General features: G+C 37.5%; 2 protein-coding genes across 3 annotated transcripts in view; one reads left to right on the forward strand and one right to left on the reverse strand.

Moving 5' to 3' along the window:
• Positions 1 to 16,341, reverse strand: part of LOC110456410 (alpha-mannosidase 2C1-like) — a 66,065-nt gene extending 49,724 nt beyond the window's left edge. The window contains exons 1-16 of one of the 2 annotated variants that reach the window (XM_021507147.1): positions 16,295 to 16,341; positions 15,886 to 16,005; positions 14,740 to 14,865; positions 13,691 to 13,814; positions 12,181 to 12,251; positions 11,389 to 11,566; positions 10,890 to 10,987; positions 8,765 to 8,856; positions 8,434 to 8,540; positions 6,983 to 7,093; positions 3,941 to 4,033; positions 3,098 to 3,214; positions 2,230 to 2,325; positions 1,625 to 1,716; positions 1,221 to 1,274; positions 606 to 732 (exon numbers count right to left, since the gene is read on the reverse strand). In XM_021507147.1, coding sequence (XP_021362822.1) covers positions 606 to 732; positions 1,221 to 1,274; positions 1,625 to 1,716; positions 2,230 to 2,325; positions 3,098 to 3,214; positions 3,941 to 4,033; positions 6,983 to 7,093; positions 8,434 to 8,540; positions 8,765 to 8,856; positions 10,890 to 10,987; positions 11,389 to 11,566; positions 12,181 to 12,251; positions 13,691 to 13,814; positions 14,740 to 14,865; positions 15,886 to 15,983 — 1,584 coding nt within the window. In that variant the 5' untranslated portion in view covers positions 15,984 to 16,005; positions 16,295 to 16,341. Of the gene's footprint in view, positions 1 to 605; positions 733 to 1,220; positions 1,275 to 1,624; positions 1,717 to 2,229; positions 2,326 to 3,097; positions 3,215 to 3,940; positions 4,034 to 6,982; positions 7,094 to 8,433; positions 8,541 to 8,764; positions 8,857 to 10,889; positions 10,988 to 11,388; positions 11,567 to 12,180; positions 12,252 to 13,690; positions 13,815 to 14,739; positions 14,866 to 15,885; positions 16,006 to 16,250 lie in introns of both variants that reach the window. The other variant, XM_021507148.1, reaches the window with a different exon arrangement.
• A 418-nt stretch (positions 16,342 to 16,759) lies between these two features.
• Positions 16,760 to 25,115, forward strand: LOC110456472. The gene is made up of 5 exons (XM_021507250.1): positions 16,760 to 16,879; positions 20,441 to 20,560; positions 21,739 to 22,695; positions 23,535 to 24,551; positions 25,030 to 25,115. Exons 1-4 carry the CDS (start codon positions 16,846 to 16,848, stop codon positions 24,539 to 24,541), a joined length of 2,118 nt encoding a protein of 705 aa, XP_021362925.1. The 5' UTR covers positions 16,760 to 16,845; the 3' UTR covers positions 24,542 to 24,551; positions 25,030 to 25,115.
• Positions 25,116 to 26,205: the final 1,090 nt, after the last annotated feature.

The raw sequence follows: 26,205 nt of genomic DNA on the forward strand, positions 1-26,205 counted from the left end.
ACCCGAAAAATAACAACACTTTGTCAGGACCATGAGTCGATCATTCCTACAAAGTTTCAGTTTAATCAGCCCAGTAGAACTTGACTTTAAGTTTAAAATAGTTTTTCAAAATGGCGGCCGTGGCGGTCATATTGGATTTCTGATCGACCCGAAAAATAACAACACTTTGTCAGGATCATGAGTCGATCATTCCTACAAAGTTTCAGTTTAATCGGCTCAGTAGAACTTGACTTTAAGTTTGAAATGGTTTTTCAAAATGGCGGCTGTGTCGGCCATATTGGATTTCTGATAGACCCGAAAAATAACAACATTTTGTCAGGACCATGAGTCGATCATTCCTACAAAGTTTCAGTTCAATCGGCCCAGCAGAACTTGACTTTAAGTTTGAAAGTTTTTCAAAATGGCGGCCGTGGCGGCCATATTGGATTTCTGATCGACCCGAAAAATAACCACTTGGTCAGGGAGATGTCATGTAACCTTCCCATGAAATATTAATGAAATCCCTTTGCCAGTATCAGGCTCAGGTGACCTAAAAACGCCCAATGAAATTCTGATAAGGGTTATGTAAAACAGTCAAATAAACGTAGAAAATGGTTGTTAATTACCTTGGCATGGGTTGTGTATGTGCCATTGTGAAGCTCAAGGTATAGCTCTCCTGTCCATTTACATAACTTATCACCATCGTTCTTCTCAACCGTGGAGAAATACTCATCAGGGGTACTCATCCTAACCCTGTCCATAAACAGAGTAATAGATCTCACGCAATGTTTTGATATTCATGAATGGAAAGCACAACTGAACATAAAATAAATGTTCCAAAATTTAAAAAAAATCATGAAGTAAATTTAAAAGACACTATTCATATCCACAGCAATTAAATCATCACACACCAAAACACATGAAGTTCATCCATATAAACAGTGTTATACACCCAAACAATAACTTTATACAAATTATTGCAATATACATGTTCCCTGAAAGAAGAGGTACCTTAAATTTCTTGAAGAAAGAGTATTGACCTTGGAAAAGAGTTACCTACCATGGGAGAAGGATTATGATTGAGGCCAATTATGCACAGCAAAATGAACACACATTGAATAAACATGGACATTCTAAAGCTTATTATAATGTCACCTGAAAATAATGTTCAAGTCTTCCAGTATCAGTGATCTTCAACAATGGTGAAGCATTAAACACCTTGGATAATAAGAGTTACCAACCTTGGGAGACCATCCGTATCCTCTATCCTACTCAGTCTCTGTAACATGTTCTCCCTGCCACATAAAATGATCTTCTATGTACAAATGCAGGTGAAATGTCGCAAATAATTTCTTCTATATGTGACTTTTATTCAATTTACCAGTATTATGATTCAAAAATTGATCTGATCAGAATNGGCATAAGCTCACTTGGCACTTCGTGCCAGGTGAGCTAAAAACGAAACTTAAAGCAAACAGTAAATGAAGCACATCAATATTATTTTATATTAAGTTCAATTCAAAATGGAAGGTCAGAAACTGGTTTAGTATCTTGAAGATGTAAATTTAATTTATTAACAAAATACCATACAATTAATAATAGAAATCTCAATCAAGGGATAAAGATTAAAGAAGAGATATCTTACGAGGGTCCATTGCCACCGTCACCGTAACCAAACAGGTACATACTGTGACCAGACCGTCCCTTGTCTCGGTAGTTACTCAGAGTAAAGAGAACCTGGACATACAAACATCATCACAGTGATTAATAATAAATATAAACATCCTCAAAAACAACTCCAATCAAAGACTTGCTTGCATTTAACAATGTTTCAACTTACTGACTTAGGAAAAAGAAGTATAACGATTATGGTCAAATTTAACATATTTTAAAGTTTTAAGGTTTACTCAACTGTGACTGATTTCAATCAATCAAATTAAATGTTTTATTCTATTGCTGATTATTTGAAATAATATAATACGAAATTAAAAAATACAGCAATATGCAGTACACCATGTGTAACTGTACTATTACAACATATTGCTGTTGAGCCTTTGACAACAAATCTACTGATCTCTCTTTAAACTTGATCTATGTAGTATTACTTTACTAATGTTTTGACCATAAGTTTGTGAAAAAAAACACCATTTTGATTAATTTTCCATTTGTACCATCATCTATTAAGATGTATACTCTAGCTTCATAATGAAGTCTTATATTCCATTTGCAGAGGTCGGTAAAGGTCAGTACCTCTTTGACATGGCCTTTCATCTCGTACGAATCACCGGGTGGGAAATGTGTCAGGACTTTGCTGCCATCAATACCCTGCCACCAAAATGTGTGGTGCTGGAAAAGGACACATTAATACATTTGTTGAAGAGGCATGTTATATCATAATATACACCAGCACATTCAGGAGGTACAAATTGACACAGACTTTCTCTGATTATTAAATGTGTACAAACAAAGTTATGATAAGGAAATTAAGTGCATTGGAATTTTCCTATGAGGTAGAAGAGAATAAGATCACTTCTTATTGAAGAAGAGTATTTGTGTTAATCTTATCTGGGTAAGTTTAGTTTTCTTATTTCGTGTCAAAACCCTACAAAACTTGAAGCCCACATAAATAACTTGCTATATAGTATAACACTAAGTGATGTTCTCACTGGTCATATCTAAGTCTGAGGTCAGCTTATCAAAGTCTGAGGTCAGCTTATCAAAGTCTGAGGTCAGCTTATCAAAGTCTGAGGTCAGCTTATCAAAGTCTGAGGTCAGCTTATCAAAGTCTGAGGTCAGCTTATCAAAGTCTGAGGTCAGCTTATCAAAGTCTGAGGTCAGCTTATCAAAGTCTGAGGTCAGCTTATCAAAGTCTGAGGTCAGCTTATCAAAGTCTGAGGTCAGCTTATCAAAGTCTGAGGTCAGCTTATCAAAGTCTGAGGTCAGCTTATCAACAATCAACTTCTTGGCTTTGGAAGGCTGAGGCTGCTTAACTCATTCACCCTGAAGACACATTTGAACTCTCCCAATTCAAAGGTTGGAAATGTTCATTATGAAATTTCAGGGGTGATTGGTTAAGTAAAGTGTTACACTGCATTGCATGGGGTTTATAGAAACTTACAGGAAACTTGTTGATGAGACTCCAGCTGAGCTTCTGAGTAAGGAAGCGTTTGATGTTACAGATATTCATGATCTGCGGAAGCTGAGCGGAGTATCCAAATGTGTCTGGCAACCAAAACTATAACATTGTATAATATATGTAGCGGTCATTGTTTAGTTTTTAGTCTCAGTTTTTTTAGTTTTCTGTAGCATCATAAACATTGCATTAAAGTTTCTTTCACATTACATGTATAAACATGTTTCACATTACATGCATAAACATGTTTCACATTACATGTATAAACATGTTTCACATTACATGTAAAAACATGTTTCACATTACATGTATAAACATCTTTCACATTACATGTATAAACATGTTTCACATTACATGCATAAACATTTTTCACATTACATGTATAAACATCTTTCACATTACATGTATAAACATCTTTCACATTACATGTATAAACATGTTTCACATTACATGCATAAACATTTTTCACATTACATGTATAAACATCTTTCACATGTATAAACATCTTTCACATTACATGTATAAACATCTTTCACATTACATGTATAAACATCTTTAAGTAGCAATCAAATCAGAAACAGACCTCTTTACTAATAATTTGAAGAAAAAAACCACTACAGCATTAAATACAGAAGATATATCAATATTCAGCTAATTTTTATCTAATAAAGATCTGCTCCAAATTAAATGTAAAACAACACAAGAAATTAAACTTCCAAAAAATATGAGAAATAATATCTAAAGCATTACGAGAAATATAATGAATATAAAAGAATATTCTATTATTTGGGGGGAAATTTATGTAGTACAGTGTATGAATGTCATTACCTCTGAGCATGTTTTGCCAAACTCTTTTTGAAAGAACAGCTGTCCATACAGGAACTGTCTAATAAAGGACTCTCCGCTGGGAAGGTTTCCATCCTGTTAGGAGATATGAAAATGTTACTGACGTATTTCAGTTTCCAACACAAAGAAGTAAATGTAACAGTCTTAGTTTAATTAACAGAACCACTTTATAAAATCTTCCATGATCAATTATTGAAGACATGTTACTTAAACAGTGTCAAACTTTTATAGATTGTCTGAAAAGAACATGTCTACTACTATTAAAATGACATGTCAGATCCTACAAAAGATTTGGTTTGAATCAAATTTTATCTTTCCTGCCAATCTAAATCATTGAAAGTTTGAAAATGATCTAACAGTCTGAGGTAGTGATGTTGTACAGATTATCTGAGGACCTGTACCTTAACTTCTGTACTAGCATGAACTGATGGGAATTGAGGCATAAACCTGTAGTCTTTACTTACCATTTCCACTCAAGTACCACCCACAGGTATGAAGCGCCCCTTTGTACCTACCATTTCCGCCCACAGGTATGAAGCGCCCCTTTGTACCTACCATTTCCACCTATGTACCATCCACAGGTATGAAATGCCCCCTTTGACCTACTATTTCCACCCACCTGCAACCCACAGGTATGAAGCACCCCCTCTGTACCTACCATTTCCACCCACAGGTATGAAGCGCCTCCTTTGTACTTACCATTTCCACCCTCGTACCACAAACAGGTATGAAACGCCCCCTCTGTACCTACCATTTCCACCCACAGGTATGAAGCGTCTCCTTTGTACCTACCATTTCCGTACCATCCACAGGTATGAAGTGCCCCCTTTGACCTACTATTTCCACCCACGTACCACACACATGTATGAAGCACCCCCTCTGTACCTACCATTTCCACCCATGTACCGCCCACAGGTATAAAGCACCCCCTCTGTACCTACCATTTCCACACACAGGTATGAAGCACCCCCTCTGTACCTACCATTTCCAGCCACAGGTATGAAGCACCCCCTCTGTACCTACCATTTCCACCCATGTACCACCCACAGGTATGAAGCACCCCCTCTGTACCTACCATTTCCACCCATGTACCACCCACAGGTATGAAGCACCCCCTCTGTACCTACCATTTCCACCCATGTACCACCCACAGGTATGAAGCACCCCCTCTGTACCTACCATTTCCACCCATGTACCACCCACAGGTATGAAGCACCCCCTCTGTACCTACCATTTCCACCCATGTACCACCCACAGGTATGAAGCACCCCCTCTGTACCTACCATTTCCACCCATGTACCACCCACAGGTATGAAGCACCCCCTCTGTACCTACCATTTCCACCCATGTACCACCCACAGGTATGAAGCACCCCCTCTGTACCTACCATTTCCACCCATGTACCACCCACAGGTATGAAGCACCCCCTCTGTACCTACCATTTCCACCCATGTACCACCCACAGGTATGAAGCACCCCCTCTGTACCTACCATTTCCACCCACGTACCACCCACAGGTATGAAGCACCCCCTCTGTACCTACCATTTCCACCCACATACCACCCACAGGTATGAAGCACCCCCTCTGTACCTACCATTTCCACCCACATACCACCCACAGGTATGAAGCACCCCCTCTGTACCTACCATTTCCACCCACATACCACCCACAGGTATGAAGCACCCCCTCTGTACCTACCATTTCCACCCACAGGTATGAAGCACCCCCTCTGTACCTACCATTTCCACCCATGTACCACCCACAGGTATGAAGCACCCCCTCTGTACCTACCATTTCCACCCATGTACCACCCACAGGTATGAAGCACCCCCTCTGTACCTACCATTTCCACCCATGTACCACCCACAGGTATGAAGCACCCCCTCTGTACCTACCATTTCCACCCATGTACCACCCACAGGTATGAAGCACCCCCTCTGTACCTACCATTTCCACCCATGTACCACCCACAGGTATGAAGCACCCCCTCTGTACCTACCATTTCCACCCATGTACCACCCACAGGTATGAAGCACCCCCTCTGTACCTACCATTTCCACCCATGTACCACCCACAGGTATGAAGCACCCCCTCTGTACCTACCATTTCCACCCATGTACCACCCACAGGTATGAAGCACCCCCTCTGTACCTACCATTTCCACCCATGTACCACCCACAGGTATGAAGCACCCCCTCTGTACCTACCATTTCCACCCATGTACCACCCACAGGTATGAAGCACCCCCTCTGTACCTACCATTTCCACCCATGTACCACCCACAGGTATGAAGCACCCCCTCTGTACCTACCATTTCCACCCATGTACCACCCACAGGTATGAAGCACCCCCTCTGTACCTACCATTTCCACCCATGTACCACCCACAGGTATGAAGCACCCCCTCTGTACCTACCATTTCCACCCATGTACCACCCACAGGTATGAAGCACCCCCTCTGTACCTACCATTTCCACCCATGTACCACCCACAGGTATGAAGCACCCCCTCTGTACCTACCATTTCCACCCATGTACCACCCACAGGTATGAAGCACCCCCTCTGTACCTACCATTTCCACCCATGTACCACCCACAGGTATGAAGCACCCCCTCTGTACCTACCATTTCCACCCATGTACCACCCACAGGTATGAAGCACCCCCTCTGTACCTACCATTTCCACCCATGTACCACCCACAGGTATGAAGCACCCCCTCTGTACCTACCATTTCCACCCATGTACCACCCACAGGTATGAAGCACCAACTCTGTACCTACCATTTCCACACGCAGGTATGAAGCACCCCCTCTGTATCTACCATTTCCACCCAAGTACCACTCACAGGTATGAAGCACCCCCTCTGTACCTACCATTTCCACCCACAGGTATGAAGCACCCCCTCTGTACCTACCATTTCCACCCAAGTACCACTCACAAGTATGAAGCACCCCCTCTGTACCTACCATTTCCATCCACGTACCACCCACAGGTAATGCGTGCCCCCTCTAGATCTGTACCTACCATTTCCACCCACGTACCACCCACAGGTATGAAGCGCCCCCTCTGTACATACGACTTGATCTTGTCATACATCACAGGATAGTGTTGCTTCACCCACTCAAACTGTTGAGCCTAGAAACAGAACACAGTCTGTACTCAAAACATTCAAGATATAACTATGACTGACAAAAACACCATTTCATTGCAGATATTTAACAGTATTCACATTCAGGGTTTTAGCAGTTACAATCGAACTGTGAATATATATGGTACAAATTAATGGATCAATGCACTAAAAATTGAATGTAAATTAAAGTTGTCTGACATATACAGGTCGATGACTACAAACATTTGTAGTTTATTAAACTGACTGCAAATCTGTTTAATCACCTGAGAGATAAATGTGTACATTATGTACCTGAGACATACATGTACATTACTGTATGTACCTGATATCTAACTGAGAAATATGTGTATATTATATACATGAGACATATGTGTACATTATATAACTGAGACATATGTGTATGTTATTTACCTGAGACATATGTGTATATTATACACCTGTGACATATGTGTATATTATACACCTGAGGCATATGTGTACATTATATAACTGAGACATATGTGTATATTATGTACCTGAGACATATGTGTATATTATACACCTGAGAAATATGTGTATATTATATACATGAGACATATGTGTACATTATATACCTGAGACTAAGTGTATGTTATGTACCTGAGACATATGTGTATGTTATGTACCTGAGACATATGTGTATATTATATACCTGAGATATATGTGTATATTATATAACTGAGAAATATGTGTATGTTATGTACCTGAGACATATGTGTATGTTATGTACCTGAGACATATACATTGTAGGTATGTTATGTGCCTGATATATGTGTGTGTGTTACATACCTGAGACATATGTGTATGTTATGTACCTGAGACATATACATTGTAGGTATGTTATGTACCTGAGATGTGTGTGTGTGTTACATACCTGAGACTTATAGAAACTCTCACCCCCAAGAAGGTGAATTATTCTTTTTCTCTGACCCTGTTCCCCCATTGTGTATCATATACACAATGTAATGTTAACTTTGCAGGCTAAATTCAGGGTTGACGTGACGTTGATGGATTGTCGACATGATGTCATTGTATTGTTGAAGTGATGTTATATCATTGTTATGAATCGGGGAATCCCCTCGTCTCAACTCTAGGGTGAGACAAGGAAATCTCACACCGGTAAAAGTGCACACACACCTGTCCAGGAAAGAGAAATATGTGTGTGTTACATACCCGAGACATATGTGTGTGTTACATACCTGAGACAAATGTGTGTGTTACATACCTGAGACATATGTGTGTGTTACATACCTGAGACATACATGTGTGTTACATGCCTGAGACATACAAGTAAGTTACATAAGTTACATGCGAGTACATTATTTACCTGAGAGCAAGTGAAGGTGAAGTCTGGGTACTGTTCCATCAGCTGTAGCGTACATGACCAGCTCCTCGCACACTTCCTGATTGTCTCAGCATACGGCCACAGCCAAGCTTTAACATATATCAAAACAAACCAAACCTTCAGAAAAAGGCACTAAATAATTAACAGGACATGGGTCAAGGGCATAAAAATATTGCTAAGGCCATTTGAAGAATACTATATCTATGTACATGCGAGCATGTCCAAAGTACAATGTACAACGTATTGCATGTGTGACATGTTTATTATGTTAACTTTTTCTATAGCATGGAAAGTGACTTCACAAGTTGTTTACCTGTGTCTATGTGAGCATGCCCCATAGCATGGAGAGTGTGCTGACTTGCCCCATTGCCTTGTTTAAAAAACTCTTCTGCTATTGCATGGGCTCTAGAAAAAAAACAGAAGATCACATTTGTACACATACAAAGTTTGATAATATTAAGATAAGGCAATAATTCCAAAAATTCTAAAACTTTGAATACATGATAATGTGTCTTCAACATGTGAAGGTACATGTATATGGCAAATAAAAGTAAGAACTAATTCAAAGGAATATACTACAGGAAACATCAGTAAACAATGCTAGAAGACATCTCATTCTTGTTATGCTTTCTGCTGTTTGCCAACATATACATGCATGTTCCAATGAAAATGTAAGAATGATCAAATTTACTGGTATATAACCACTATATCATAAGAAACAGCTGTTAATAGCTTATGGCTGGTCTATTTTAGCTGCATGCAGAACATTTATTCCTTACTTTTCCACAGATTAAAGTGTACTTGCTCAGACTGTTGTAAGATATAATTGGACAACTGACCTGTTGTTAGATATAATGGGACCGCTGACCTGTGGTAAGATATAATGGGACCACTGACCTGTGGTAAGATATAATGGGACCGCTGACCTGTGGTAAGATATAATGGGACAACTGACCTGATGTAAGATATAATGGGACCACTGACCTGTGGTAAGATATAATGGGCCCACTGACCTGTGGTGAGATATAATGGGACCCCTGACCTGTGTTAAGATATAATGGGACAACTGTCCTGTGGTAAGATATAATGGGCCCACTGACCTGTGGTGAGATATAATGGGACCGCTGTCCTGTGGTAAGATATACCCCGACCACTGACCTGTGGCAAGATATAATGGGACCTCTGACCTGTGGTAAGTTATAATGAGACCGCTGATCTGTTGTAAGTTATAATGAGACCGCTGACCTGTCGTTAGATATAATGGGACCACTGACCTGTTGTTAGATATAATGGGACCGCTGACCTGTTGTTAGATATAATGGGACCACTGCCCTGTTGTTAGATATAATGGGACCGCTGACCTGTGGTTAGATATAATGGGACCACTGATCTGTGGTAAGTTATAATGAGACCGCTGATCTGTTGTAAGTTATAATGAGACCGCTGACCTGTCGTTAGATATAATGGGACCACTGACCTGTTGTTAGATATAATGGGACCGCTGACCTGTGGTTAGATATAATGGGACCACTGACCTGTTGTTAGATATAATGGGACCGCTGACCTGTTGTTAGATATAATGGGACCACTGACCTGTGGTAAGATATAATGGGACCACTGACCTGTGGTAAGATATAATGGGACCACTGACCTGTGGTAAGATATAATGGGACCACTGACCTGTGGTAAGATATAATGGGACCACTGACCTGTGGTAAGATATAATGGGACCACTGACCTGTGGTAAGATATAATGGGACCACTGACCTGTGGTAAGATATAATGGGACCACTGACCTGTGGTAAGATATAATGGGACCACTGACCTGTGGTAAGATATAATGGGACCACTGACCTGTTGTTAGATATAATGGGACCACTGACCTGTGGTAAGATATAATGGGACCACTGACCTGTGGTAAGATATAATGGGACCACTGACCTGTGGTAAGATATAATGGGACCACTGACCTGTGGTAAGATATAATGGGACCACTGACCTGTGGTAAGATATAATGGGACCACTGACCTGTGGTAAGATATAATGGGACCACTGACCTGTGGTAAGATATAATGGGACCACTGACCTGTGGTAAGATATAATGGGACCACTGACCTGTTGTTAGATATAATGGGACCGCTGACCTGTGGTAAGATATAATGGGACCGCTGACCTGTGGTAAGATATAATGGGACCACTGACCTGTTGTAAGATATAACAGGACGACTGCATGACCTGTGGTAAGATATAATGGGACCGCTGACCTGTGGTAAGATATAATGGGACCGCTGACCTGTGGTAAGATATAATGAGACCGCTGCCCTGTGGTAAGTTATAATGAGACCGCTGACCTGTGGTAAGATATAATGGGACCGCTGACCTGTGGTAAGATATAATGGGACCGCTGACCTGTGGTAAGATATAATGGGACCACTGACCTCTGGTAGGTAGATGAATCCTCCACGTTACATGTGTTGATGAGTTTGTTCACAGTAAACAAAGCCTGATAGCCTCGCTCGGTGTTTTCTGGTAAGTGCTGAGAAAAAATTCCATATCAAATTATTTCAAAGACTAAATAAGATAATCCCTTTTATCATATGCATGAGGATGTCTTAATTGATAAGATATCTTGATCGACTTTTACTGTACTATGTTAATTTAGTCCTCATCATCAAAAAAGTTTACTATTGCTATGGAGCAAAGTCCAAAAATTGAACCTGGGGAATTCCCTGTCAGCAAAAGGTGGGATGGAATAGAGGAGTTCACACAAGTGGGGTGGAATAGAGGAGTTCACACAAGTGAAGAGTGTGGTTGGTTTTGACACTGAAGAGAACTGGAAAACTCAGTTCTTTTCCCAAATATTTTTATCTGAGATGATCATCAACTCTCCTAAAAGAATTTTTAGTTCTGCATAAACTATTGGCTTATGTATCTCACCTTTGCCATGTCATGTAGCATCTCCACATCCATGATAAGATTGTAGATTCTGCGGTCAAACACAGCAATCTCCGCCTGTGCCAGGGTGAAGTAACGATTGGGGTCTGGACGTTCGATCATGCCATTATCACCAGCTCCAAACAAACCATTACAGGCCATCTCTATATGGATCGTCTGTCTGGTGACATACAGTAGTAAAGTGATCAAAGGTTACGAAGCTTGTGAAATTCTGTCAACAACTCATTGAGATGTCGACGAAAGACATGTCTTCAAGACAACAGAAATAAACAGTAATTATTCAGATACTTACATGATATAGATGTAGGAGATACCCCGGTTTACGATTTAATTTCAGGATATTTTAAACTCTATTGTGATTTGGAAGATAAATCTCAGATGTAAACACCTAGTCCTTTGTACACGTGTCCAAGACTTTCACATCTCTGTAACCTTCAGCGAGTTGTTTTGATTTGATGCCAATGATAGTCATCACACAATACCTCAATGGCATCAGAAAATGTTTCAAATACTCTAGTGAATCTGATCTGCTAGATTGGTTTTCAAATTATATTGCTGAAGCATATACAATATAGCAGTTACAATTTTTTGTGATAGTAAATATGAAGTGATATAAACTCAAAAAAATCTATATTGACCACGCTTTCGCCGCGAACAATAGAACTTTTTCAGGTTCATACCTCATTGATAATCAGCATTAAAAAAGTCCAAAATTTTATAATACATTACTTCAACCATTTGATAGTTAATATTGGTAATAAGTCTGTCACAAACCTGCATTGGTTCTTCCATATTGGACCATTAGCCAAGGGGAAGGAATGCCTGTTGTGTTCCCCACTCAAACCCTGTATAGTACAAACAAATAAACACTAAGTGAAACATTAAGTGGTTGTTGCTGTCTTTAAGTTTATTGCATTGTAAAACATGTATTTAAAGACATTTCTATGAAACTTTTTACAAAAAAAGACACAAGACTGTATACATGCTACCTTACTGTGACAATTAAATCAAAAGAGTTCCATATTAAGAAACCTATACAATATTGCGACTGGTTTGAAAGGCATAGAAAAATGAAATTGATCTCAGGAATATATTTTGAAATTATTCAAGATCATTTACATAATACCATACCTGACCAAATGGAGACCATGAGACTTGGTTTGCGAAGGTTTGAGACTGGCCTTCCAGAGAGTGAGATTTTGATGATACTATGGCATCACATTGTTACAGCAATCCATTTAGGGGTTTTAAACCTATTTGTTCAATCAAAGGCTTAGTCAAACTCATCAATTTTCTGATCTAATCTATTCAAACTAGATATATGTCGTGATGACATACATTCCCTGTATTTCTTCAGTTTCATTTACTTGTAAATGCATGTATGTATGTAAACACTGAGAATATAACCTCGCATATTTTACATATGGTCTACACCCAGAAATGGCTGCATACATGTCCCTGCAAAGGAGTACCTCAGTTAAATGACCTAGCTGGAGGATGGTTGAACTACCTGAACTAGTACTAGTGTGTTGTCCCTCAGAGGAGGCAACATAGTCTAGTGGTAGGACGCCGGGCTTGTGCCTGAAGGGTTGCGGGTTCGAGTCACGGTACGGCACTGTATTGTATCCTTGATTAAGATACTTACTCAGCTTGTTCCATTCGATCTACTCAGCTGTAAATGAGTATTCGGTTGGGCAGTGCTAGAATTGTTGAATGCTAGCTGTGAGTGCCGAATGGCAGCACCACCTATATGTTTCCCAGGGAGTTGATAAAAGTATTGGATGATTGCAATAGGCCCTATAACCATGGATAATAATTTGTGAACCGCTTTGAGATGACCTACGACTAGGTTGTGATAAAACGTTATTTAAGAACCCCAAATTACTATTATTTATCATTATTTAGTAAATTGACCTAGCTGGAGGATGGTTTAACTTCCTGAACTAGAGTGCTGTACGTCCCTCCTAAGGAGTGCTTCAATTAAATGACCTAGCTGGAGGATGGTTCATTTACCTGAACTGGTGTGCTGTCTCTCCAGAGGAGAATTGACTTAGCTATTGCATGAAGCAAGAGGATTGTTTAACAACCTTAAATGGTGTGCTGTCACTCCTGATAACCTAGTTTGAGGATGTTTTGACTATGGTACGTGAACTAGCGTGCTGTCGACCTCCCAGACAAGTGCCTCAGTCAACTGAACGTGCTGGAAGATGGTTAAACTACCTCGACATGTGTGTTGTCTCAGTATATTATATATATTGACCTAGCTTGAGAATTATTTAACCACCTGAACAGGTGTGCTGTCCCTCCAGACCAGAGCCTCAGAGTTAGAGTTCCACAGCAGACATACTTCCTGTCCCGTCCAGTCTTCAGGCACTACGATGTCCAGGCAGAACCAATGTGTTGACCAACTGAGAACATTGCAATAGACACCTTATTGGGTGTATATAATCATCAAATGCCTTATAAGTTATATCAACGAATATTAAGTATGATTACAGATCCAGACAGAAAATCATATTCCTCTAATTACAAACATACAAGTAGGTCTACTTATAATCTATATGAAAGAGAAATTGTATGAAAAATATGCTTCTAACTGCATCTTTATAGCAATGCTAATTTATTAAGAGAATGACAGTTGAAATATTTAAAAGCATATTTGAAATCAGGGTTACTAAATACAGCATTAAGAAGAATACTCAAATGTTTAAAGCATTACATGTTTTCAGAAAACCAATCGACCTTTTAAATTGGCACATTATTTACCACATCTTATTTAACATTAATGAGGGTGACTCCAAAGCGTTATACAGAATTGATTTTTGCATTCCATTATATGTTATTACCTGACTTTGATAGCATGGATTGTAAGTAGGATTTAAATACATATATATTTAAATTTCCACTGCAAGTTCCTCTATGAGAAATTGCATTCATAATTTCATAGGGCAATGAACACAATTAGATCAGCATCATTTCGAAGCCAATCTCTCCTGCCTCGGATAACATGAGACAACTGCTAGATTAGCAAGGATTTTGATGACGTAAGGCTGTTACAGGAATCTTGTTAGCTCTTAATCGACATGAACACTTCAATATCGGAAATATAAGGGAATATTTGTATTTAGGTCAATACTAATTAAAAATTTAGAATGTAGAATTATATCAGGAAATGTAAAATTTAGAATTTAGAATATTAGGATTGAACGGCACTTTTTCAATGTTCATACCAGCACGAAATTGAAAAAAAATGTTCAATCATTATAGAGTTTGTAAGCACAGCATGCAATGACAATCAATCATCGAAGATCGTCAGATAAATATGAAACGTACGTTGGTCCAAATGACTGTCCGATCTTAACTTCCTTGTATGTTCCTGCTAAAGCTTCCTGTACAGGAATTCTGTCTGGAGCCTCAAAGTGCGATATAGATGCCAAACTTGCTTTCTTAGGATACAATCTGTAAAAGAAACAATATTATATCAATTAATGTTTAGTCTTATGTCTAATTACGCTATAGCTGTCTATCATATATATATAAACTAAATGTTCCATAATGATTTAATCAATTAAATTTTATAAATAAATTTGTACAGATTTTAATCACAATCTTCATCACAGAATCTGACACCTTACCAAAACCAAACATGAAGTAAATACAGAAGCTTTAGTTGACATCTTTGGACAATTCATTTTGTATTGAAACTATATATTACTGAGGGCTGTTCTGTGAAACACTTACTGCACAGATAGTGTACATCGTTTGTACATGTACATTTATATATAGTGAGATTCAAGTTGTGACTCCAGGTCATTATTATAAAATTAGCTATATTAGCTCTCATTCGAAAGTGTAAATTAACAGATCAATTGTGTTCTATAAATAAATGTGATTTTTTTTATCTTCAAACCAGTCATCTATGTGCTTTCATTTTTGTTTGCATGCTAAATTTGTGTGAACTCTGTGATATCCTCCATGACTAAATGTTTTTAGTTAATTGTCATGGGTTTTATATCAGTGTTATTAATGCAACACACCTTTTAAACCGAGCCTGTTTTTGTCATTGATTGAATGTTGCTTTTATTGTGTTGCTTATTATTTTGTGTTCTCTTTTTAAGTCCATTTAAAAATGACTGCATTATTATTTTATGATTTGGTGTTAAATAGGGCTTAGTGTATGGACTGGCCCAACCACCTAGCTAGCTGTCCTGCGACACCCCACACATAGATCATTTAATCTTTTAGTGCAGTAGCCTGTGTATATTGTTATATCAACACCAACCTTTCTTATATAACTTTTGTGTATTTTATTTAGATCACCTATATTTATTTCATCCATGTAGGTCTATGTTTATTTGCTTGTTGTTTTTGTTTGTTTAAGTTATACCTATATGTTTGTCGCAGAAATATATAGCTCTTATCCGAGCTAATCATGTTTGTATGTTTATGGTATGCGACGTTAAATAATATCATATATACCTGCTTCTGAGATTGACGTCTGTGAAGTGATGCACCGATATAAACTTCTCAGCCCTTTCCAGAGTTGTCCTCTTGTGTTTCAATACAACATGCTCCATGATGTCTGCTAATCAAGGCAATCTGTAATGTTTAAATAATATGCTCCTATTAATTAAAACACTTTATATTAAACAAATCCCGCATTTAGTTTCAGGTTTTTGTTACTGCACCATACATAATTTTAAATGGTAAAGATATAAATTTATCTGTGACCCTGTGCCTCAATTAGCGATCCCCTATAGATAGCCTCTCAACAACTTTGTCTGGAGTATGAAACATTTTAGTATGACAACATTCCATCCCAAATATGCGACATGCAAATGCACCTAACATTACAGCAGTCGAACGATGCAACATTGAGTCTACTCACTGCGTGCCCCTGTGGTCTACCGTATCGCGTTGGCCTGCCGGTTTCGGCCTATCTGCAACCAAAACACTCCACGGAAATGGAGCAACACATCCGCTCGAGAGATACGACCAGTGACCAGTGATCAGTGCTAGATAGAGTGTATAATACGAACTTCAGCTTTATTTTGTGAATTCAAATCGACATGCATATTCAAAATAGTTGTCGGTGATAATATTCATATTAATAAACGGTTTGATCAGCATTAACAAGGAAACTATTTCATAGTCTATTTTGAGATTTTTTAGTCATTCTACTTTCGATTCGGAACACAAGATATAGTCCATACACTACTAAAATAAAGTTAAAAGACACGTTTGAATATAATGACTGCACATCCCGTTTGTGAAAATATATACATACGGTATATAAAACGATACAATATTAGCAGTGTGTCTTACAACATCATAACTTATATAATATTAGTTCGCGCATTATTCACCCGGAACTACTTTTCAGGTTGCGATACACAACGAAAATGACGTCGCTGATTCCACATTACCCAAGTGAGGAAAATGGATAAACCTAATAAAGTCACCATGGACGATGGTAAGGAATAAGTAACTACTCACAATATGATTTATATCAAAGTTATCGAATTGAACGTTATTGAAGTATAAATGTAAACCATCCTGCAGCTACAGTACCTAACGTTTCGTCTAGTCATATGTTTCCGCGCGTTATATATTTCCGCGGAGCCATTTCATCAAGCTATATCTCGTTACTACGTGACCTACTGGACACTACACAAGGAAATTTTTAGACGTTTTGCCATTGTCTGTAAATTGACACAAAAATTATCGGAAGTTCGTCCGGAAAACATAATTAAGCATTATCTTGCTCAAAATGAACCCAATATCCTCGGGTTACCGGTTTCCGCGCACTTAAGAAGCATCCGCGATTTCGTACTCATATCGGCAGAAAACTGTTGAAATTACGGATCACTGTCATAAACATGTATACAATCTACTAATGGAAACAAAAAACTAGCAACATAAAACTGTATTTAAAAAAAAATCAGAACAAACAATTTTTAACAAATTTCTCCCGTCGGAAGTAGCCGTCATATGTTTCCGTGTGTCTATTTTGATTTAGTGTTCAAAGAAAGATAACTCGAATACACTAAAAAGAAATTCTCTACAGTGACCTGCAAGAACAAAAGCTTTGTTTGGAATAGAAAATATATCTTTAATCGTCAAATTAAATATCAAAACAACTTTTTTTAAATTTCACCTTTTTAATTTATTTTTCAAGATGTCAAATTGAACGAATTCATGTATTTTTTAAAAAATATTTATTATATTTATTTAGTTATGACACGGACTAAGATACTAATTCCGTGGTTATGATATAGAATCTGTTATTTTTTTTTTCTGCAGTCTTATATCGGTTTTGGTTGATGGTAAGTTATTTCTCATTTTGTTCTGTTTCAAATTGGTGAAAATTGAAGGTTCATTGCATTACAAGTTTTACGTTTCATTGAAAACACTGTTTATCGATAGAAGAATGTCTCCTTGGCTCTTTGGAAGTGGAAAAAAATCGGCGAGGAGATGAGGCCTCATTTGCATACGACATTTTCGTACGTTTGTCAGACTACAAAAAAGACTGGTTCATGAATGAAATATATCACCGTTTTTTCAGGTATGGGCTCATTTTGAGCAAGATAAAAAGAGCATTAAGCAAAACTGCATATTTATGCGTGTTTTTTAATCGGTGATTAAATCTTATGTTTTCCGGATGAACTTCCGGTATTTTTTTTGTCAGTTTACAGACGATGGCCAAACGTCTAAAATATCCTTGTGTTGTGTCCAGCAGGTCACTTAGTTACGAGATATAGCTTGATAAAATGTTTGCGCGGAAATACATAACGCGTGGAAACTGGTGTCTAGACAATACCTGAAAAAAACAGTGATGTATGTCATTCATGAACCCGGTGTTTTTGTAGTCTGACAAACGTGCGAATATGTCATATGTAAATGAGGTCACATTTGCTCGCCTATTTTTTTCCACTTCTGAAGAGTGAAAGAGACTTTAAAAACACTGTTTGCAATGAAACGTAAACCTTGTTATACAATGAACTTCCAATTTTCACCAATTTAAACAGAATAAAATGAGTAATAACTAGCTATCAACCAAAAACGATATAAGACTACACCAAAAAATTAATAACAGATTCTATTATTACATAATAAATAAAATAAATTAATTAATAAAATAACATGAATTCGTTCAAATTGACCAGGGATGTGTGTGTAGTGGTCCACTACACATCCCTGAAATTGACATATTGAAAAATCAATAGATGTTGTTTTTTATACCAAACGAAGCTTTTGTTCGTGTAGGCAACTAAGAGGAATTTCTTTCTAGTATATTAAAGTTATCTTTCTTTGAATACTAAATCAAAATAGACACACATGCAGAAACAAATTATGACGGCTTTAACTTCCGACGGGAGAAATTCACTAAAAATTGTTTGTTCTGGGTTTTTTTAAAAATACGGTTTTATGTTGCTATTTTTTGTTTCCATTAGTAGATTGTGTACATATCTTCTGACAGTCATCCGTAATTTCAACAGTTTTCTACCGATATGAGTACGAAATCGCGGATGCTTCTTAAGTGCAAGGAAACCGATAACACGAGGATATGTACCATACATATCCCTAGTCTTGCCTGAAACATTAAATTCAAGCATAATTTTTAGCTCGCCTATTCAGGGATTATAGGGGGGCTATTATGTAGTCACCCCGGCGTCGGCGTCCCACCTTCTGAGGTTAAAGAAGTTATTTCCAGACAGTATTAGATCATCACACTCAATTACAGTTGTCTATTAATTATGAGGTTAAGGCATTTATAAGGAGTGTAAGCAATGTGCTGAACCATTTTTTCATATTTTAGGAGCCAAAAACAGCTTAATTGGACTTGGTTAAAGTTTTGGGGCAAGTTTTTTTGTGAATATATATAGTGTTGGATCACCACCATCAATGGGCAGCTGTTGCCTACTATTAAGTTGGAGTATTTATATGGAGTGTATTATAAGCCATGTTCTGAATTATATTTACATTATTTTAGGGGTCTAAACTGGTTAGTTGGAATTATAGTTAAAGATTTTGGGCAAGTTATTTTGTGTAGTGTTGGATCACCACCATCGATGGGGTGTTGTCTATTATAAGGTTGGAGTATTTATATGGGGTGTAAGCAATGTTCTGAATTATATTTTCATTATTTTCTGGCCCTTAACTGGTTAGTTGGACTTGCATGGTTAAAGAGTTTGGGCAAGTTTTTTTGTGCAGTGTTCGATTGGTCACCACGATCAATACGCTGTTGACTATTTCACGTTGGCTGGTCATCTCTTCTTACATGTTAAGGTACAGCAAAACCTTTTTATATTGCCATCATTTCTTCAAAGAAATGTTGGCCTTATAAAGGGGTTTGGCGATAAATCGAGGGAAATGTATAAGGAATTTTTAATAAAAATATAATTAAGGGACATTGAAATATGTTTGTGGTAAGTGAGATGGCAATGAAATGACAGGCATTATATCAAGGTTTTACTGTACATTTGTTTCTATTGATATTTACTATATCTTACAACATATCTCACCAATATTTAGGCGAGCTATGCTGTTCTCCAACAGCTCTTCTTGCTCTTGTTGTTAAATCATATTTCTGCTGAGTGTAACAAATCTTTCTTGATACCGTTGGATAGAAGATTTCCTCTTCCCTACTTCCATAAACCTTAGAGACTATATAAAACTGCTTTGATATATGACAGTTCCTGTGGATAAACCTTAGAGACTAAATAAAACGGCTTTGAGATATGACAGTTCCTGTGGATAAACCTTAGAGACTATATAAAACTGCTTTGAGATATATGACAGTTCCTGTGGATAAACCTAGAGACTTATAAAACTGCTTTGAGATATGACAGTTCCTGTGGACAAATTGTACTAAACTTTGTATCTTTCTATTCAAGCCTACATTTTGTGTCATTTTTTGAGTAGTCAAAATTTAAAAAAAAAATATTGATACTTAATGGTATAATGGAAAGAAAAAGACTTGTAAAACAAATGTAAAATATAACACTTCTCTACAAACCTAATTTAATTTTAGAGTCAGATATTCTAGCTGCTGGAGCTTCCTGGCTATGGAACCTGTTGAACAAACCGGAGAAAGAAATCATCAGATTACTTCAAGAGAACCCAGACCTTGTGAGACAAAAAATATCACTGAGTAAGTCAAAGTTCATTTCTGAGTTCAATATGCAGCTTTGAAACAAGAATTTACCTCAATCGCAATTCCTTGTGATGATGTCAAAATCTTACAATACGTGTACTTTCTTCATAATGAATGATGGAAATGTAACAGGAGAGGAAAATATACGGCCAGACGGGGGTTCAAACCCCGGACCCTCCAAACTCTAGACGGACTCTCTACTATAATTGAAATATCTGGTCGCCGACGATCGACCCAGTCCAGTTCCGCTACAGAAATGATAGCTGTCTTTGACTGTAAAAAGATAATTTTCTTCTTCAAGGAGCTATTGAAGTTGAGTCAAAACTTCCCTGATCCTTTAATTTCACTTTCAAACAAATTGAAAACCTGTGAAGTGTTTAAGGCCCTCACTCCAAAGGGCAAGTGAGCTTATGTCATGGTTCAGCGTCCGTCGTCCGTCTGTCCATCGTCCGTCAACTTTTCCTTTAAACAACTTCTCTTAAAGAATGGACAGGCCTAGAGTCATGATATTTGGCTGAAAGCTTCATTGGTAGGAGCCTGACAAAGTTTGAGAATGAAAATGACCTTGACCTAGCTACTTCCAAGGTCACAGCCGTCAAATGTGTCAAACAATTAAAGAACTTCTGAAGAACTGAAAGGTAAAGAATCTTCATATTTCGCTGGTAGCTTCCTGGGATAGAGCCCAACAAAATTTGAGAACGAAAATGACCTTGACCTACTTTTAAGGTCACCTGAGTCAAATATGTTAAACTCTTCAAATGACTTCTCCTGAACAACTGAAAAGTATAGAATCTTCATATTTGTAGTACAGGATAATATTTAATTAGAATATTTTGCTATGACTGCTTAATTATTCAGGTGAGCGATACCTGCCCTCTACCTCTGGCCTTCTTGTTCTTAAAAAAGAGATGATTGCATGTTTTCTGCCTTTTCTCAAAACTGAAAAGACATGATAATTATCTATTCTACCCCAAACAGAACACAGAAGATAATTGCCTATTCTACCTGAAACAGAACACAGATGATAATTGTCTATTCTACCTGAAACAGAACACACAGATGACAGTTGTCTGTTCTACCTGAAACAGAATACAGATGATAATTGTCTATTCTACCTGAAACAGGTATTTAGGTTTTAATAACAAAATGTTGATATTATTTTCTCTGGATTTCAGCTTGCTTGGGTCAATTGAAGGTGAATGAGAACCCAGAATGTGAATGTTCTAGACAACTGGAGACTCTACAAGGGCGTGAAGGTCAGACAACTGAAGACCTGCTAGCAGAGCTCCACACCACCTTACTGCTCGGGGTTTGTCCACATGTTCTGTCCATCCTCCAGAACTATGATGGAACACAGTTACCGTCAGGATTTACAGCCAAATCTGAAGTCAAGGACAATATATATGAAACAATAACCAAGTTGTTTAAAAAGCATAAACATTCTACTGGAATTGATATGAACCGCTCCCCATCAGAGATAGGGGAAGGTTCTGTGCGGTCCTACATGCTCAAGAGCCTTATTCCCTATTCATGCACTGCCTCCATTACTGCTATTCACGTAGCAACAGCTCTTGGAAAACGCAAACTTCTTAGAGAAATTTTGTCAGATAGATTGACTCCAGTGGGCAGTTTATGTTTTCATTTTGAGACTGGATATCACAGTATTTCCCCTTTTCATACTGCAGTGTTGCATAGAAAATACAAAGTCATTGATTTTCTGAGAAAGAAATTTCCAAGCATGGCTGGCAACATGGATAGACACTTCGACCGTGGAAATATCACTCCCTCTACCTTGGCAGCACAAATGAATGATGTTTCTGCTTTAGAACACCTACTGAAAGACAAACAATGTTTCAGTGGTATGAACTCGAAGGCATTGCTTGTTTCTCTGGAAAACAGATCTATGGACTGTGTAGAGTTTCTCGTCAAAAGAAACCATGTTCGACTAGACAGCAGAGTCCTGGCTATGAATCGAGATGTATCACATTTCTTTAACTTACACAAGTCTGATCCAACCGTCAAACTGCTTAAAGATTTGATCACACAACCTTCAGAAAGAGACTTCCTCAAACTGATAGTGGATTACGAATGTTTCCCGGTTTACTTCATTGTTTCTTTATGTATATACCTTGGTAAGATCATTCAGTGATTCTTGACTATCTGTTTGGTATAACCTAACACAATTGTTATACTGGGTGCTGGTGAATGTCAGTTGTTAAGATAGGAATGTTTCAGCATTTAGAATTGGAATAGCTGTAATAAATGAGCTTCTTCAGAAAGAAAGTGTACAATAATGTCCACTCTACAGTAACCTGTGGGAACCTTAGTTTATTGTCAGATCACTATTTAATATTTCAATATTTGATGTCATCACCAACATCAGTTACAGTACTATGAGTGTCCAGCCTATGAAAACATTGGGGGTCAATGACATGGAATGATGTTGCTGAACAAAACACCTATATCTTCACTAGCTGACAAGACATCCAATACATACATAATGTACATGTATTCTGTAGGACATTTATCTGCATAATAGCAAAAGTGCATTTCTCAACAAGATCATGTTAAACGGTTCTAGTCACTTTAATTCATAAATTCATTCAGAGCGTACAAAAAATAAAAGACTGAAAACAGCAGAGCAGAGATAGTATTGAGTGATGGAAATTGTTTTGAATGCATATTTTTTAAATACATGTACCCAACTGTTTAAAGACTGCAATGATGTATCATGTACAAATGGATGTGGTGGATAATTAAGTGTTGGTTTGTTTAATGATCTCATTCCTGGTTAAATAGGCAGGATATCTTAGGTCTATGGCAAATTCAATAGCATACAATATTAGATTTATAAATTGATTGGACATTATTTGAACTATGCATAATTTCCACAGCTAAACTACACTCACTTTTTGATTCTAACAATTTCATTAATTAGTATGCACGTCTAATATATTATCTCCCTTTTCAGATGCCACTGAGACAACAAAGTTTCTACTTGAATCCACAAAAGCCAATTCAATTACAAAGTTTTCAAAATTTATGAATCTGGTTACCTTGGCAACACTAAAAAACTCACCCAGCCTTCTCAAGGTACTTATTAGATATGTTAGATTTCGGCATACCTTCCACTATACAGTTTGTTCTCCACTATACTGGGCAAAAATGTTGCACTATGATGCATGTGTGAAGATCTTGGAAAAGCCATTATATTATTGTCGTAAACAGAAAGAAATAAATGACTCTGACTTTGCAACAGTCCCTCCATTTCCTGCTCTACTTCTGGAGACAAATGTGATTGAAATTGATCTGCTTGGAATTGTAAGTAAACTGAAGGAATTTGGATACGACATCAATGCAGCCATAACAACAGGTTCATCATGCCTGAATTTAGCCACAGATCAGAGGAACACATCTGCTTCTGTTAAAAAGAATGGCAAACTTGTTAGCCTTTTGCTTGAACTAGGAGCAGACGTATTTGCTACAAAAATGTATCAAATTCGTGGGCAAGGGATGAACCCATCAATGCTGCTGCGTATGCTTTTGGCCAATGTTGACATCAGTGGACCACAAACTGCAGAGCTGCAAAGCTCTAGACCACAGATTATCATGCCACTAGTCAATAGTGAAATGCAGTTGTTAACATTACGTACTGCACACACTATTTGTAAAGATGATGTTGAATTCTTGAGAACAAAGTTAAAGGAAATGACAGATTTGGAGGGATTTGATAGAAACACCAGAATGTATCAAGATCTCAAAGACCACCTCGATGAATACGTTGACAATCCCCAGACACTGAGGCGCCTTTGCAGGAATTTTATTCGTAGAACAACTGGCATTCACTTACACAACTTTCTGAAGGGTCAAATCTTACCACAGAGGCTGGTCAATATATTGACACTGAAAGACGATTTGGAGCCATATTGGCAGAGCTGTCAAGAGAACCAGTTTTGGAAATACGGTTATGATCATTAAAACTGTTCAGGTAAAGTTTACTACTACATACATGTAGGTTAGTATTATGTAGAAGAGTTCTCCTCCCAACCACTTACTGGGTGTGGTACCTAACCTTTCTACAGTTACCTCCCCTGTTAAACATTGCAGCCCATGAAAGGGATTCTGGCTTTGGTGCTGATCATTTATAATTCTTAGATTACCACATGGGTTAAATGTAGGCTTCACAGTCAAGGTCTTTTTTCAAACAGGAATGGAAAAATGCATCACAACATGTGCTTTTTATGGGATACTTTCTTTTAAAAAGGACTGAACAATTATTTCAGTGACAATTGTAATATGATATTTGTTCGTTCATTTTGCCTTGAAAGGTGTCACCCCTGATCCATCTTTTGTGTGTTCAATATTTAAAGTAAGAACTTTATATGTTTGACAATTAAAGGAATGTTGATTGCATATTTATTTGTAAACAAGTTGTGTATAACATTTGTTTCAACATGTTTTCACAGGAACTGAGTCGTCCCGAGTGATTTTGAATATACAGTATGAAGGATAGCTGTTGACCCTTTAGGTTACCCTTGGAATCAACATCAAGATATCTTCCCCAGGAGAATAACTAAAAGGGAATCCTGAAATGTATAGGCTTTATATAGGTGTTCATTTGAACAATGAACTCACAACACCACCAAACTGGACATATTCAACGGGATAGCAACATTTTATGCAATTATAGTTTTCCTGTATCTGAATGTTGTAAGTAGACATGAATAAGTAGAAGTAAGTCACTAGCCCAATATAATGGAGCTGTCAGATTTTCTATAACACAATATTTTTATTTAATTTCCAATAATCATGAAGCAAGTTGTTTCCATTTATATTAATCACTCTTACTTGCCCGGATGTTAGATTCCTAAGGGTCTTAATTTGGAGGAAACCTGAGTACCCAGAGAAAACCAAAGTAGTCAGGAAGGTGACCACATACCTTTTCACGTCTGAATGGTTTTTCTAACCCATGCAACGGTTTAATAATTGAAGCTTTGCTTCATGAGCACTGAGTCAAGCAAAGAACTCTTGGAGCACTGCATTCCAATTGATTGGTTTTGGTAGTAATGTTGTGAAAGGTCATTATTATTATGAACTTTATTTTTTCATGAGCTTGAATGTTGATGTATAATGTTTATGTATAATATACAATGCTTCTAATTGTAATTGTACAGATTTCATTTTTTTATTTCTGGAACAAGACAATTTTCAGTTACCAATTCAATGAGCCATGAAGAAGAAAAATGTTTTGTACTGATGTGGAAATAACAGTAGCCCACACAAAAGCAAAAGATTCTTACTTCAGAGCAGACTGGGCATTTTGTTTTCATTACGGTTGTGAAACATACAGTTTTTATTTCAAATCTTGAGGTTTGTGTTCCAAAGTCTATTGTTCTTTTCATTTTAAGTTGTGAATTAAATGTCAGACATTATGAATTTGATAAATTATATCTTACCGTGTTAACGATATATAGAATGTTAATTATATCTTTACATGTAATGATATCACTTTTAGTACAATTTATTGACCAATCAGAATTGTACTTCCTATTCACTGCATACAGAGCAGCAGATTTTCAGTTTTAGATGCAGTTGGAGCTACACAGTAGTGTAAGTGGTTGTTTTTTTAACATACCTACAGA

This window comes from Mizuhopecten yessoensis, unplaced genomic scaffold (genome assembly GCF_002113885.1).
Source record: "Mizuhopecten yessoensis strain PY_sf001 unplaced genomic scaffold, ASM211388v2 scaffold8745, whole genome shotgun sequence".
Lineage (NCBI taxonomy): Eukaryota > Metazoa > Mollusca > Bivalvia > Pectinida > Pectinidae > Mizuhopecten > Mizuhopecten yessoensis.